Below are 15,641 nucleotides of genomic sequence, written 5' to 3'. Positions count from 1 at the left end.
AACCCACTCACTTGTTGGCGCCCCCCAGTTTCTTACGAATCTCCTCCATCTCATGATTCTTGTCATTCACCTCCGACTTCTTGGCCAGGTGCTGATTCTTCAGGTCTTGTAACTGGGCCATGGTCTCATCTATGATCTTCATGTGTCTTTGCTCCTCCTGGTCCCAGCAGGGGGCACAGGACAAGAAGTGAACGTTTTCCTCATCTCCTCTAAGATCTTCTCCCCTTGCCCCCCCACCCTCTCCACCAGGCAGAAGGAGCCTCCAAGGCATGTCAGAGCCTCTCTTCAGGAAGCTCTGCTTTCACATACCACCATCACCCTTTAGGTGTCTCTTTATCTTTTTTCAAATTTGGTTGCCCTCCCCCACACCCCATTATACAAGTTGCCTGATATAGAAAAGTGCAAAGAATTGAAACAGTATCAAATAGAAAAAAAAAATCACTCGTAATCCCACCAGCCAGAGACAACCAATTAACATTTTAGCTTATTTCCTCCTAACACTACTTATAGACAGGCTCTACAGAATTTAGACTAGATTGCAATTAAAACCCTATATTCTGACTTAATGTTATATTTGAGCACCTTTTCCACATTAAAATTACTGTCATGGGCAATATAACAACAATGTTTAAAAAAAAAACACACAAACAATACTATGTATTTTCTATGAGTACGACATGAATGTACAAGTATTTAAGTAAATGCCTATAAGGTCTGGAAGAATACCCACTACATGGGATTAGCTCCAGGAAGAGGAAAGGGAGTGGCATTGAGAGTGGTCAGTCAAGGGGACTGTAGTCTTACTTAATAGATCTGATTTTTTAAAAGGAAGAACGTTTGGTTTTCATTTTGATCTTAAAGTCACTTAAAGGGGACATATCTGCCACTTCCTCCCAAATGGCTCATAAAAATAATATGCATACACAGACAATGCAGAAGCAAATATGGCATGTCAGTGATTGATGAATCTTGGTGGCAGGTAGGTAGGAGTTCTCTGTAGTAGTCTTGCCACTTTCTGCTAAGTTTCAAATGATTTCAAAATAAAAAGTCAGAAAGTCATAGAAATAGGATTCTGGATCATCTAGCTGTCCACTTACTCCTGCCCGATCTGCATTTGCATTTAAGATTCCAGTGACAGCAAAGAGGACTACTTTAATTATCAGGGTTTAATGAAAACACACGCACGCATGTGCACACATACATACACACACACCTCCCCAACAACAAACATAGGCAGACATAAAAGTCAAATGATAGGTTTAAGCCAAGTGAAGAGGATCAAATCACCTCAGGAGGGGATGCTGTAGGAAGAACAAAGGTTTCACAGGAACTTAAAGAGAAAGAATGTAGGAAAAGTGAGTTGTTGGACGATACCCAGTGACACAGGCAAGCCTGACTCGAACTGAGCCGTGAGCAGCACTGGTGCAATGTGAAAAGGGACTAGGTTTCAGCAAAACACCATCACCTGTTGCGCTAAATTAATGTGGTTAATTATAAAAATTAATTTATAAGTCTGTCCTGGCTTTTTGGTGAAGTGCTCTAAGTATGTATGTTTGTATGTATTTAACATCAAGGATTTTTTAAAAAAGATCTACTTAGGTCTTTAAATGGGGTCTGTGTACTACTAAAATTTGAAGACCATTAAACTACGCAATTACATGTATGAACGTAGCATAATTTGCTAAACTCTGAATTCCCAGAGGACACTGGACAGTTTCCAATATGGAACTATAAATGTTTGTAATAAACATCAACCTCCGTGCACGAAGCTGTGCCAGCATTTTGGATTTCCTCAGGTATGACTGACTAAGAGGGGATAAATATATCCTGAAGACTCTTGATGGATGGTGCCATATGGTGTAAGAATGCTGGTCTTGTGCACCGTGGCCAGTATTAATCATCTGGGGTTGTTTTTTTTTTTTTAAATCTTGGGTAACATGATAGGAAACAAATTACATCTGATTGTTGCTTTAATTTGCATTTCTTTGACTTCTAATAAGGCTAAATTATGTGTATATGTTTACAGGCTATTTGAATCATCTTGAACTGTTTGTGCCTCTTACTCATTTTTTTTTTTCCTATTCAGGTCTTGGTGTTTCCTTATTTCAATGGGGCTTTATAAATTATGGATATTATCCTTCTATCATATCTCTTCCAATTTTTCCTCCCAGTTTTTAGTATGTCTTTTTATGCTCTCCTTCCTTACCTTCTTGAGCTTTTCTATCTCATTTTCATCCTTTTTCACTGTCTGCTCCCACATGTGTACTTTATCCTGGTCCTCTTTCAGTTGGTTCTTTTCAAAATCCAACTGGATGCCCAAGCGAGTCTTCTGATTCTCAAACTCCAAACTGTGGGGAGAAAGGAGAACTAGGTTCAGGATGCAGGGATTCAGTTACTGCTGAATTTCAGTCACCACTCAGCTCAGCCCTTCACATCCACATAAAACTGTTCCCTGAAGATGGAGAACTAAGTCCCTCAGCCTAGCCTTGTGGATATGGCACAAGGCAGGGGAGATTGGGCCAAACTCCACTAATCCCCTTTTATATACTGGAAGACTCCAGAGCCCTCCCAAGTTCCTAGGAGGCACAAAAAGGTCCACCTGAACCCACCAGCTATGATAATTCTTATTTATTAAGTTTCTGTGTACTTTACATAATTACCTCTAATCCTCTAATTAATAGTTCCAGAAGTAAGCATTATTATCCTAATTTTACAAATAAGGAAACATGGGCCAAGAGGTAAAAGACCTTGCCCAAGGCCACACAGCTAGTAAATGGGCACATGTGAGATTGGAAGCCAGGTCTAATACCAAAATCCAGGCTCCTTCTCCTATGGCACCATCGCAATATAATGTGATGGGAAAAGAGGTCTGGCATCCAAACCCTGCCATTTACTAGTTGTGTAATCTCGGGCAAGTTATACTCTCCATGCCTCTGTCTCCTCACGTGTAAAATGGAAGTAACAATAGTACTTACTTCAAGAGTCATTGGGAGATTTTTCAATGAATTAATATGCATCAAGTCCTGAGAAGCATGCTGGACACCCAGTAAGAACTTAATAAATTTTAGTTACCATCATTATTGACAGGTATTACTGGCTGCATTCTGCTCACATTTGCTCACGGGCTTTGACTCTTTCCAACTATCACCCCCCAACACACCCATATCCCAGAACCTTCAAGGAGCAGAGCTTGGGCAGTAAAAAAAGCCATGGAGAAAATACTAGATTCCTGCCATTGCCCTGCTCCCTGTCTCTTCAGAAACTCAAAAGAGTATATAACCAGCATCCAGATACTAGCAGGCCAGGCAGGGCTAATTTCCAACTGCCTCCCCACTCCTCCAGTATGGTGTGACAGATGCTGCCAGATGTCATGCTAGCAGCTTAAACCTATTAGTCACTATAATCCAAATGGAATATAATTAACCCTATAATTTTAAGCTATGCAATTTTAAGTCCAATCTCCTAAGCATGACTCATAAAGCCCTCTGTGATCTGGCCCCTGCTGACCTGTCCACCACCCCCGCCTTCCTCCTGACCCCATTTGTATGCTCCAGACATTCAAAAACTACTTAGTTTCCAGTACAAGGTACACTCTCTCACACTTCTGAGCATGCTGTTCTCACTACCTGGAACTCCCTTCTGTCTGCTGCCCAGCTGGCTAAGTCCTACTCACTCTACAGGCATCTAGTTCATCACTTCTTGTTCTGTAAAAACTTTCCCGACAGCTGTGAGCAGGTTCTTCGTTTCTATTACACTTTTCTGGGCTTTCTCCCTTTTTGGTGCAGTTAATTATATCCCACAGTTCCTTACACACTGATGTTCGCTGTCTGTGCAAGACCCTTGTCTCCATTCCTGATTTCCACTCCCATTATTTTGCCTATGGTGAACATGTACTCCAAAGTGACATACGTGTATACATACATACATACATGTATAGCCTTAAGAATGCATATCCTTGTAAAATATGCTAGTTTTTAAATTTACACAAACGCAGTGTTATAAACTTACCCATGTTACTGCCTATAAATCCAGTTCCTGCTTTGAACTGCTACACAGTATTGTATAGTCTGTACATTCATCACATTTAACTTATATTTTCCTTAAGTGATGGCTGTCCACATTGCCACCAACATCCTACTACCACAAATGATGCCAAGACAGACAAGCCTGATGTGTCTCTTTGTGACCCAGTGGCAAGACTCTCTCTGAGATATATACCCAGCCAGGAGTGGCTTTGCTAAGTCACAGAGCTTATGTAGACTTATTTTCACCAAATACTGCTAGACTGTTTTAATTTGTAGTTCTCTGATTAGGAACAAGACTGAACATCAATTTGCAGTCAAATGCTCTACCCCTGAGCTATACCCCCCTGAACATCAATTTGTAGTTATCAGCCATGTGTGCTTCTCTTTCCATGAAATGCTAACTACATCCTCTGTCCATTTCTCTGTTGGGTCTCTTGTTTTTATTTTTCCTCTTGGGTTCTTTGAACATTTCCTCTGTATTTTCTATGTACATCAAGTACAGCATCAAATTGTTGACCTACATGTTTGTCTTCCCAATTATTCCGTTAACTCCCTGAGGACAGGGACAGTCTCCGAGTCCATTCTATATCCCTTGAGACTGGCTTAGGGGTAGGAGGGCAATGAATATTTACTATATGGGCCAAGGGCTACATGAACTGCAGACTGAGCCCCAGGGTCCAGGCGGTGACCTCTTTCAGAGACTGTCATGTTTGTCGGTCTCACCCCTATCTCCCCACCAATACCTAGCACAGGACAACTTGGTACAGCATAGGTACTCAAGAAAAGTTTGTTAAATGAATGGATAAACTAAAGAGGGGAAGAGAAGAGAAACTGTTGCTTTGTTCTTACTATTCTTCCAACCTAGAACTTCATTCCTGCCAGACCCCACCCCAATGCCTATCAGGAAAATGACAATAAAAGCTAGCATTTACTACTCTTAGTAGGTGCTAAGTATTATGCTAAATGCTTTAGAAAGACTAGTTCATCTGATCTGCCCAATAATGCCATGAGATAGGCATCAGTATTAACCAACTTTACAGATAAAGAAACTAGGGCTCAGAGACAGAGAGGTCCCGAGTCACTCACTGCCCAAGATAACAAGTTGGGGAGCTGGGATTCTAACCCAGGTAAACCATGCTTAAAGCTGGCACTCTTGGGACGCCTGCGTAGCTCAGTCGGTTAAGCGTCCGCTTTCGGCTCAGGTCATGATCCCGGGGTCCTGGGATCAAGTCCCGTATCGGGCTCCTTGCTCAGCAGGGAGCCTGCTTCTCCCTCTCCCTCTGCCTGCTACTCCCCCTGCTTGTGTGCACGCGTGCGCTCTCTCTGACATAATAAACAAATTAAATAAATAGATAGATAGATAAAGCTGGCGCTCTAACCACGAGACTATGCCACACTGCCTCCCTGATGTCCCTGTTCTTTAAAGCTGACCTATAGTAAACACCCATCGTTCTAAGAGCTGCTCCCTGTCTTATGATGCCATGTGACTTCCCAGGATATCAGGCTGGGGGCTCAAGGACACCCCCGAGTCCTCTTGTACCCAGACTTCCACCTACCGCTTCTTGGCAATTTCATTCTGACGCTTCACCTTCTCTTCCTCGAACTCCCGGATGTTGCGCACACCGATCTCCCGACAAAACTCTTCAAACACCTCATCCTCTACCTGAGGGGAGAAACGAGGGAGGGTAAAGGTCCTTCAGGTCAGAGTGCTGCTGCCAGCCCCGTCCTGCCCCACTGCATATGCTGGCACGGTTCAGCCCCTACCAACCTGGTTCATCTTCTCCTTCAAGTCTTTCATTTCCCTCTCTCGGCTCTGGATGATCCTCTTAATATCATTAATTCGAGGCCCAAAGTTGGCTAGCTCACTCTCCAGTTTGGACTTTTCCTGCAGGGAACAGGGTTGAGGGAAAAAAGAGACCAGGCTCCTTGAAGGAAAGAGCCACTCTGAGCACACTGGCCCCTGGACAGGAAGAGCTAGCGCTCCACATGCTGAGAAAACTCAGCTTAGAACTACCCAGTAAAGGTTCCATTATCTCCCACGTGAACCATCACACAGCTTCCTCCCCGGCCTCCAGTCGGCCAGCTTCAATTCACAGGGCTGGGCACACAGTAAACATTGTCAATTACAGGTCCACACTCCCTTAACTACAACCCTTGGAATTCAGACTTTTTGATTTTAGAAAAAGGTAAAAGGATATTTATACTACATTTTACATAATGCCTCCAGGTTGGTCTCGGGAAGCACCCCATGATCAAACACATTAACACACCTAGAAGAACTCTCACCCACAGAGAATAAAATGCCTGTACTTACTTTCAGTTCACTTTTCGAAACAGCTCAGATTATCTGTTGAATAACTGATGCTAATAATAGCGTCTAATATTTACTGAGCACTTACTGGGTTCAAGGAATCAGTCTAAGTACTTTACATGTATGAATTCATTCAATCTTTGTAAGAATGGTATAAAGCAGGTGGTAATTCTAACTCCCATTTTACAAATAGATGAAAACCTGATACTGACACATTAAGTAAGTTGCCTGCCGTCATACAGAGCCGATATCTGAAACCCTGGCTGGCTGACTGCTATGCTTGGTTCCCTGAAGCAGGCTGGGTGGAGGGAGATGGGACAAGTTCCCACCCCCCCACCCCCAAAGAAACCTCAGCCAGGAATGTAATGTGAGGGTAGCCTTTGGAGGACAGGGATGAAGGCCAGGCCCCACCTGTAGATTCAGGGCTAGATGTCGTGTCTTGGTCTGTTCCAGGTCACTCTGCGAGTACTTGAGCCGCATCTGCAGTCCATGGGCCTGAGACTGCACCTGACGTAGCTCTGCCTCTTTCCGCTTTGCCTTCATCTGCTCCTGAAGTCGACAAGGGAAGGGGTAGGGGGTAAGAAGGGCACTGGCTGGCCTGGCCTTAGGAGTCCAACCCCTAGGGACAGTGCTGCCTTTGACTTACTTTCAGCTCCTCTGTCAACCGCTCCTTCTTCTCTTTCAATTTATCTACTGCTTTCTCATCCCAGCGCCGAGCCTTGGCCTTCAAGTCACTGGCCCCACCAGAGATCACCCCTGACTTCTGGAACAGGGTCCCATCCAGTGCCACTGTCTACACACAGTAGGGAGAAGAGGGGGAGAAGATGAATAGGAGAATCTCCAATACTAATGTGGACAAGGACTCTCCACCTCCAACGTGGACACGGGAATCCAAACCTTGTGACGCTGGTGGCCTCCAAAGGCAATGCGGCGAGCATCCTCCACATTGTCACAGACGAGGGCATTGCCACAAGCATACTGCAGGGCCTTTTTGATGTGGGGTGGCTCATAGCGAATCACATCAATCACCAGCTTGGCCCCCTTCAGTTCCCGGAGCTTCTCATCTGTAGGTTTCACCTGTGGAAACAGCTCAGTAAGTGGCAGAACATGGAGGGCTAGGAGGAGGGGCCCTCTCACACTGCCCTGACCCCATCCCCACGAGCCTCACCTCCAGGTAGTCAAGAGGCAAGAAGGTCTCAGGCTCCCCACGCTGTTCCTTGATGTACTGAATACAGTCCCGGCCTGTCTTCTCAGAGTCCACGATAATGGCATCCATGTTCTTGCCCAAAACTTTGGTTACAGCAATCTGATACTTCTTCTGTGTGGGCTGACAGAGGTCAATGAGGCGGCCATACTGAGGAAAGTGAGAAGAGAAAATTGAAGCATGAGGCTTTTGGGAACTGGCTCAAGAACCCCAATTCCCAGCTCAGAAAGGAGCAGACCAAAATCTGTGTGAGGAACACGGCTTCCATGCTATGGAGGAAAACCCTACTCTGGCCCCAAAGCAACAATCACTTCAGTCATGCCTGAACCCCAAAAGCATCTTTCTAAGCCTCACTTTTACCATTTCACAGACCACTGCTGCCCCAGGCACTATGTCAGATACCTTATACCTCAAATTCTCACAAGCACCCAGCAAAATACATCTTTTTCCAGTTCATGTCCCCTATGCCCTCTAAACCAATCATGGTTCCCTAAGAACTATCAGATAAAGGGTAAGATCTTCAAGGGCAGGGAATGAGCCTAATTCATCCTTATATCCCCAGCAGTGTCTAGAGGAGAGATCATGAAATATTTGTGGAAACAAATTAAGTTGAACCCAGGGACGGAATTACAGCAATAGAGAGATAATAGTCAGGGAACCTGGAAACTCAGGATTTGGTTCAAGAGGCCAAGAGCTCTGATAAAGCCTAGGATGTCCCTATAAGCAAACGAATCAGTTGGTACATGCCAAGGGAGATCATATATAGAAGCCTGCAGTTACTTCCTGGGAGACTAATCCCTGTCCTGTGACCCCTCCCCCTTCGAAAGGCCTACCCAGTCTCCCCACCTTCCACAGAGGAGTGGACACAGCAAGACAAAACCTCCAGGAAGATGCAATTGGTGTGATGAAAAGAACATGAGGTCACAAGTCAGAACAATTGGGTTTGAACTGTAGTTCTTCCACTTATAAGCTGTGCTGTTTTGGGCATGTCATTTAACCTCTCTGAGCCTGTACCCCCAGCTGTAAACAAGGGATAAGCAACCTTGTCCTCACAGGGCTGCTGGGAAAATTATCTGACAGTGAGTGGGAGAGTAAGTGCTCAGGAATTAGTTCCCTTTCCACTCTTACCACAGAGCCAGGGTATAGGCGCTTGATGCTTTCCATAATCTCTGCCTTTCGCTGTTGGCGGCTGCTCTCCTGTCGGTCGATACGGGCATCCCCCAGCTGTTCCATCACCTGGTTCAGCTCTTTATTGATCTCATCAATACGCCGCTTGGCCATCTCCACCTCCTCTGTCAGCTCCCCCTCCAACTTCTTCTGCTCCTCTAGGGACTGCCTACAAAGTGACGGAACACAGGGGTTACCCTTCCGAGCTGATCCTGCCCGAGGAGGGGGAGGACCGACAGGGTTCACAAGAACAAGCCTGTAAGTAAGAAGAAAGGCTGCAGAGCCACATACTTGCTAGTGGTGATGTATTCCTCTAATTTCTCAATCCGTTTCTGATTCTCTTCAATCTCCCGCAGCTTTTGTTTGATCTTGGCCTGGAAGAAAGACAAATACACACCATGACCAGAAGCTGAGCAAGTTAACTCCAAGACCACGGGGCCCTGGCTTATACCCGCTATGTGCCCACTCATCCAAGAGCCCAACGGTCCAGGACAATCTGTCACTAATGGGGGAAACCTACTAAAAAGCAGACACACAACAGTGTTCAGTGTGGCTCTGCTAATTGATGGGCCTCCCAGATCCCTGAGACCCTCTCATGATGTTCTACTTAGCTCAGGCTAGCTTCCTCACCAAACAGGGAGGCTCAAACCAAGGCAAAGTAAAGCTTTCCAGGCCTTTCTGCACCTGTTTTCTCATCTGTAAAATGTAGGTGACCTCCCCTTCATAAAGCACATATTAAGTGCTTAACACAGTATAGCTATTAATATTAATGCCTACCACCTTCTTTTAGATCTTTAAAGGAAGTGCTTAGCAGAATGCCTGAAACATCGTAGGCTCTTCTTGGAGCACTGTAACAACTATTATTGTTATTAGGAAGGCTGTAAGCAAGGTATACTTGATAAGAGTATGGGTTTCAGAGCTAGACTACCCAGGTTCACATCCTGGTTCTGCCACTTCATAGTGATGTGACCTTAGGCAAATTACTTCACGTCTGCACTATTGTTTCCTCATTTGGAAAACGAGGAATTAAATGAGTGGATACAAGTAAAATACAGCGCCTATCACACAGTAAGTGCTCACTAGTTGTTAGCTATTGTCATTACTGTTAAGACTACCATCACTTCTTTTTCTCTGGCCCATTATCCCTCATCTTATAACACATGCCCACCTCTGTCTCTACTTTCTTCCGCTCTTCCAGATCCAGCCGGTCCTGGTCAGCTTTCTGATCTCTATTGAACTTCTCCAGCTCCTGGGCCAAGGTAGCTGCTCTCTTGCTGGCTTCTTCTTTCAACCGGTGGTATTTCTTCACCTGTGTTAGGAACAACCAACCAAATCAGTCTCTGTCAGCAGAGCAATCCCCCATCCCACCCCCAACCCTCCCAGAGCTTACCTGATTCTCCTCCAAGGTCAAGTCTCTGCCCTGACTCTGACTCTCCTCTTCCATCCGTTCCTCAAACTCCTGCCGGGCTTTCTCTACTGACAGCATTTCCTTTTCCAGCTCATCCATGTCACCTTTACGCTTCTTATAATGCTTCTGAGCATTCTGTAGGGACTTCTTGGCTGCTTCCAGCTTCTTGATTTTATGGGAGGTATTCTCCTTGGCTTTGATGTACTGAGGCCGCTTCTGGTTCAACTCTGAGTCCTTCTCCCTTTTGCCAGAGGGGAGAGGAGTATATCAGTTAGCAGTGTGGGAAAAGGGGGGGTTCCCAGGCTTTTTACCCAAAGGGGGGCTTGAGGCCCCCAGCCAGCCTCAGGGAATTGCCTAAAGAACAAGGGCCTGATGTTGCACAGATCCTCGGAAAAGGGCCAGTCTGACTATTCCCTGGAACTGATGGCTTCAGCCTGACATTCCAGCCACTCCATTAGGTAAAGCTACCACTCCTGCCTCAGCTCTAGCCAGGCCAGGCCCCTCAGGAACAACTCCCAAGAACGCCCTGTGCCCATTTAGTTGCCCCCATCTGATCTAACCTTTTCAAATTCCTGTCCTTTAAACTTCTAGCTCCAGTTTTCCTCTTCCAGGAAGGCATTCCCAGCCACTCTAGGAGCTGGGCCTCCCATCACTTCCTCTCACTTGCCAAGGTCACCACCCCTTTCAAGGCCTCTCTTTTATGAGTACCCATCTATCTTCCCAGAGTCTGAATACTTAAATACTCTATTTGTCTAAAATGCGAGTCAAGAAATGTGCTTGGTTCTGGCCAAAGCAAGTCAAGAGGAAGACAAACTAGTGCGAGCACTGGACTCTAGGCTCAGAGGAGCCCTAGGAAACAGCACAGCCTCTTGGTTTCCCACAGGTTGCAGGCCCAGGCCTGCCTCTTACTTGATCTCCTTCTCAATCTGCTGCTGCTCCCGCATCATTTTGCCCAGCTCCTTCTTCTTCTCCTTCAGCTCATCCTCTACCTTGTCCATTCGCTTCTTGTCCTTCTCGATCTCCTTGTTCTTAGAGGCCAGTTCCTTATTGAGCTTCTCAATTTCCACTTCGTTGTGATAAAGCTTAAAGAGCTGCAGCTGCACCTGAGCTCGCACCACCTCATCCTTCAGGCGCTGGTAACGGTCAGCCTGTGCACACGAGGGCATGGAAACGGGTGCATCAGTAAGGTACTGGCTCCATCCTGGCCCCTCAGAGCCCACAGGCAGCCCAGCCGCCTACCTCTTCTTTCTCCTGTTTGGCCTCCTTGCGTTCAGCCGCAATGTTTTTTTTGCGATGGTAATTAAACTGTGTGTCCTCTTCAGCCTTCACCATTTCCTTCTTTCGCTTGTCATATTCCTGGGCCAGTTCCCCAGAGCGACTGATCTCTTCAAATAGAGCTGTCCTCTCTTTGGGGTTCTTCATGGCAATAGATTCCACAGCACCCTAGCAAAGGTCAAAACACTCTCCCCGCTTAGAGCCTAGCCGGCCCAGTTCCCTCCACCCATTTCCACTGGATCATTCAGAAAAAGGTCACTGACCCTGTGCCACATTTTGCACTGGGCTTTAAGGACACATTCCCTGCCTCTTGAGGTGCACAGGAAGCAAAAGGGACAAAAGCAAAGACAATGCCATGTGTTACATGCAGTGACAGAAGTAGCACAGAAAAAGGACTAAAAGAAGCTTGTGGGTGGGAGACTGGCAGGGGTGTCTGTCCAGAAAAGCTTCCCAAAGGTGACATCTAAGCTGAGTTTGAAAGATGGGGAAGAACCAAGAAAGTTAAGAGAGAAGGTTATTTCATGTAAAGGACAATTAATATGCAAAGGCCTGCAGGCCAAAGAAAGCAGGTGAATTGTGGGAACTATAATGGTTTAATTGGGCTGGAATGCAGGGCTGGAAGGGAAAAGTACTGGCAGATGAGGGGCTAGTGAGGTGAACAAGAACCAAAGGATGTTTCCTGAATGACAGGAGTTTGGAGTTTATGCTAAAGCAATGGTTCTCCAGCTTCAGCATGCATAATAACTTGGAAAGCTTGGTAAAATACCCAGTGCTGGGCCCACCCCATAGCCTCTATGTCTATAGGTCTAGGATGGAACCAGAGAATGTGCATTTCTAACATGTCCCCAGTTGATGCTGATCCAGAGACTACAATTTGACAACCACCTTATAAGGCAATGAGAAATCACTGAAATGCTTTAAGGAGAAAAAGGAAAGAAACAGATCTGTGCCCTCTTAAGATGAACCTAGCCTAAGAGATGAACTGGAAGGGGCCAGACTGGAGTCAGTAAGCCCAGTGAGGAAGCTGCTACATTAGTTCAGGGAAGAGATGAAGCTCAAGATGGAGCAGGCCCACTGAGGATGGGACAAGGGTCAGCAAACAGCAGATAGCCGGTGACTTAAAAATGCTCACCTGGAAGACGAGGAAGTTACGAGCTTTGATGAGAATGCCTAACTTCTCTAATTCCTCACTGTATTCATGTAGCTGGACCACTTTGTTGTTGATCTTGTACTCAGAGGAACCTCCTACAAGACAGTGCATGAGTTGGCTGAAGGTCAGACCTCCCTCCTATCCCAGCCAACTAGTCTAGTCACCTCCCAGGACCCAGGGGGGGCCTTCTGGCCAGCCTCACCCACCAACAATGACACGGGCAAAGGTGCGGTCCTCAGCACCCTCCTCAGAGTAGACCATGCTGACAAAGGCCCGGTTGGCAGCTGGCTTGCCCACAGGAGCTCCATGGATCAGGTCCCTCAGGGTCTTTACTCGCAGGTTGCTGGTTTTCTCACCCAACACAAAGCTGATCGCATCCATGAGATTTGACTTGCCTAAGGGAGCAGAGGGCAAAGCAAAGGAGGGGAAGTCAGGAAACACAGCTCCGCCCCACCAAAGCCTTGGTTCAACAGCTTAGAGAAACAGTCCCTATGCAGTTATTACCTAGAACAGTTAAAGACTAGAACCCCAATTAAGGAAACAGCATATTCACACAATGGATTGTTCTACAACTTTTAATGACATGGGGAAATGCCCACAATAGAAAAAATAAGCAGATATAAAACTCAATATAGTATGATCTCAACCAAGTTTAAAAGTAAAAAAAACAGGGACGTCTGGGTGGCTCAGTCAGTTAAGTGTCTGCCTTTGGCTCAGGTCATGATCCCAGGGTCCTGGGATCAAGTCCTGCATCGGGCTCCTTACTCAGCGGGGAGCCTGCTTCTCCCTCTGCCTGCTGCTCCCCCTGCTTGTGTGCTCGCTCTCTCTCTCAATTAATAAAATCTTAAAAAAAAAAAAGTAACAACAACAACAAAACAAAACCAACCAAGAGCAGAAGGAAGGTAATAATGGGGAGTTGCTGTTTATTGAGTACAAATTCAATTTTGCAAGATGAAAAAGTTCAGATCAGTTGTACAATGTGAAGATACTTAATACGCCTGAACTGTATACTTAAAAAATCATTAAGATGGCAAATCTGGCTATGTATATTTTACTATAATTTTTTAAATGGCATATTCCTAGGGGCACCAGGGTGTCTCAGTTGGTTGGGTGTCAGACTCTTGATTTTAGCTTGGGTTGTGATCTCAGGGTTGTGGGATTGAGCCCCCCGTGGGGCTCCCCACTCAGCATGGAATCTGCTTAAGATTCTCTCCCTCTGCCCCTCCCACCCCATGGGCACACTCATGCACACGTGCTCTCTCTCTCAAAAAAAGGGCATATTCCTACTGTAATATAGTATGACGTGTACATCACCATCTATGAAGTATCTTGCCAAAAATATTTAACCTCAATCTAAACAGGCCTTTTTATCTACCTTCCAGTTTACGGGAAATATAGTAGTTAGAGGAACATGGTAAATCTTACGATTTTCCATGAGGAAATCCTAAGACAAAGAGAGAATCTGGGATGCTCTCCAAGACAACTACCCTGATCTTTTCAAAAAAGTCAATGTCTAGGGGCACCTGGGTGGCTCAGTTAAGCATCCACTCTTGATTTTGGCTCAGGTCATGATCTCAGGGTTGTGAGATAGAGTCCCATGTCCCAGCTCGGCTTCCCGCTTAGTGGGGAATCCACTTCTCTCCCTCCGCCCTGCCCCCCCATCCCCCCATGCGCACACAATTACTCCCCCCCCAAATAAATAAATAAATCTTAAAAAAAAAAAAAGTCAATATCTAAAAAGAAAGGTTTGGAGAACCACTCCAGAAAGCAATCACTGAGAAACAAGCAAAGGCAGTGCACAAACTTTAACTGAATTCCAGTTTCCCTTAAAAAAAAACAAAAAAAAAACCCCAAAAGACATTTTGGGGAGCAATTAGGGAAGCTTGAATACGAACTAGATAATTAGATAACAAGGAAATTAGTTTTCCCAGGTGTGATCACGGTCTAGTGGTGACACAGGAAAATGATGATTTTAGGAGTCAAATGCTGAATCCCCAGAGGTGAAATGCCATTAAGTCTGCAACTTACTTTCAAATGATTAAGAAAAAACACACATGTAGGTTTGAATATTTTAATAATAAAAACTTGGGGAGAGGCAAAGGCATAGGAAAAAATACATGAAAATGTAAACAGTGTAACCAGTGGTTCCTTCCCAAAGGAAAATAGGTAACAGTCAGGGAGGGGAGTCTTTTTACTGTCTATCCTTTGGGATTTTTTGAATTTTATATTGTGTGCAGGTATGAGCTATTCAAATAAATAAGATTCTTAACATTAAGAGTGGTTATCTTTGGGACACCTGGGCGACTCAGTCGGTTAAGTGTCTGCCTTCAGCTCAGGTCATGATCCTGGGATCCAGTCCCGCACTGGGCTCCTTGGTCAGCAGGGGGCCTGCTTCCCCCTCTGCCTGCTCCCCCTGCTTGTGCACTCTCTCTCTGACAAATAAATAAAGTCTTAAAAAAAAAAAAAAAAGAGTGGTTATCTTTTCAATAGTGGAATCACAATTGTTACTTTCTTCATTTTAGGCTCAGGTAAAAATTTTTTTTTAATTTAGGCTGGGGTCAGGGGAGTGGAGAACAGGCCAATCTCTATAAATTCTATCTCAAGATTCTCCCCTAACATGTTATACGACCTTGAACTGAGGACCTGATTTCCCACACCTTTCTACCCAGCTATACAAATGGCAGCCTGGTTCCTTCCACAGAGGCAGTACAAAACATTGATTAAGAGCTCGGGTTCTAGGGGTACCTGGGCTCATTCGGTTGAGTATCCGACTCTTGATTTAGGCTTAGGTTGTGATCTCGGGGTGGTGGGATTGAACCCCATGTCAGGGTCCATGCTCAGTGCAGAGTCTGCTTGTCCCTCTCCCTCTGCTCCTGCTCTCTCAAATAATAACATCTTATATAAATAAAAAAAAAGAGCTCGGATTCTAGTCCAATAGACCAGGTTTTTAGTTTCACTAATTCTTAGCTGACCTTCCATTCCCTCACCTGGAAAATCTAAAAAAGCCATGACTGATAGGTAGAGCCTTTAAAATAATGCTGGGCACACAGTTCTCAGCTGAAGCGGCAGAAGCACAGGCTTTGAAGTATGACAGGCACAGG

At 45.4% G+C, this 15,641-nt stretch overlaps 1 protein-coding gene across 7 annotated transcripts in view; it reads right to left on the bottom strand.

Annotated features, from left to right (window-relative positions):
* Nucleotides 1-15,641, bottom strand: part of SMC1A (structural maintenance of chromosomes 1A) — a 48,259-nt gene that overhangs the window by 30,043 nt on the left and 2,575 nt on the right. For all 7 annotated transcript variants that reach the window (XR_013444608.1, XR_013444609.1, XR_013444610.1 and 4 more), the window contains exons 2-17: nucleotides 12,747-12,935; nucleotides 12,523-12,635; nucleotides 11,355-11,558; nucleotides 11,025-11,263; nucleotides 10,098-10,356; nucleotides 9,876-10,016; nucleotides 8,999-9,081; nucleotides 8,669-8,876; nucleotides 7,505-7,690; nucleotides 7,234-7,413; nucleotides 6,983-7,129; nucleotides 6,748-6,885; nucleotides 5,794-5,910; nucleotides 5,582-5,688; nucleotides 2,207-2,348; nucleotides 12-157 (exon numbers count right to left, since the gene is read on the bottom strand). Coding sequence is in view for 4 of the 7 variants with exons in the window: in XM_078064213.1 (XP_077920339.1) it covers nucleotides 12-157; nucleotides 2,207-2,348; nucleotides 5,582-5,688; nucleotides 5,794-5,910; nucleotides 6,748-6,885; nucleotides 6,983-7,129; nucleotides 7,234-7,413; nucleotides 7,505-7,690; nucleotides 8,669-8,876; nucleotides 8,999-9,081; nucleotides 9,876-10,016; nucleotides 10,098-10,356; nucleotides 11,025-11,263; nucleotides 11,355-11,558; nucleotides 12,523-12,635; nucleotides 12,747-12,935 (2,599 nt within the window). In the remaining 3 variants the exon portion in view is untranslated. The remainder of the gene's footprint in view (nucleotides 1-11; nucleotides 158-2,206; nucleotides 2,349-5,581; nucleotides 5,689-5,793; nucleotides 5,911-6,747; nucleotides 6,886-6,982; nucleotides 7,130-7,233; nucleotides 7,414-7,504; nucleotides 7,691-8,668; nucleotides 8,877-8,998; nucleotides 9,082-9,875; nucleotides 10,017-10,097; nucleotides 10,357-11,024; nucleotides 11,264-11,354; nucleotides 11,559-12,522; nucleotides 12,636-12,746; nucleotides 12,936-15,641) is intronic.

This window comes from Halichoerus grypus, chromosome X (assembly GCF_964656455.1).
Source record: "Halichoerus grypus chromosome X, mHalGry1.hap1.1, whole genome shotgun sequence".
In the NCBI taxonomy this organism is placed as follows: domain Eukaryota; kingdom Metazoa; phylum Chordata; class Mammalia; order Carnivora; family Phocidae; genus Halichoerus; species Halichoerus grypus.
Note: the sequence above shows the minus strand (reverse complement) of the source record. Positions and strands in the feature narration are given on the sequence as shown.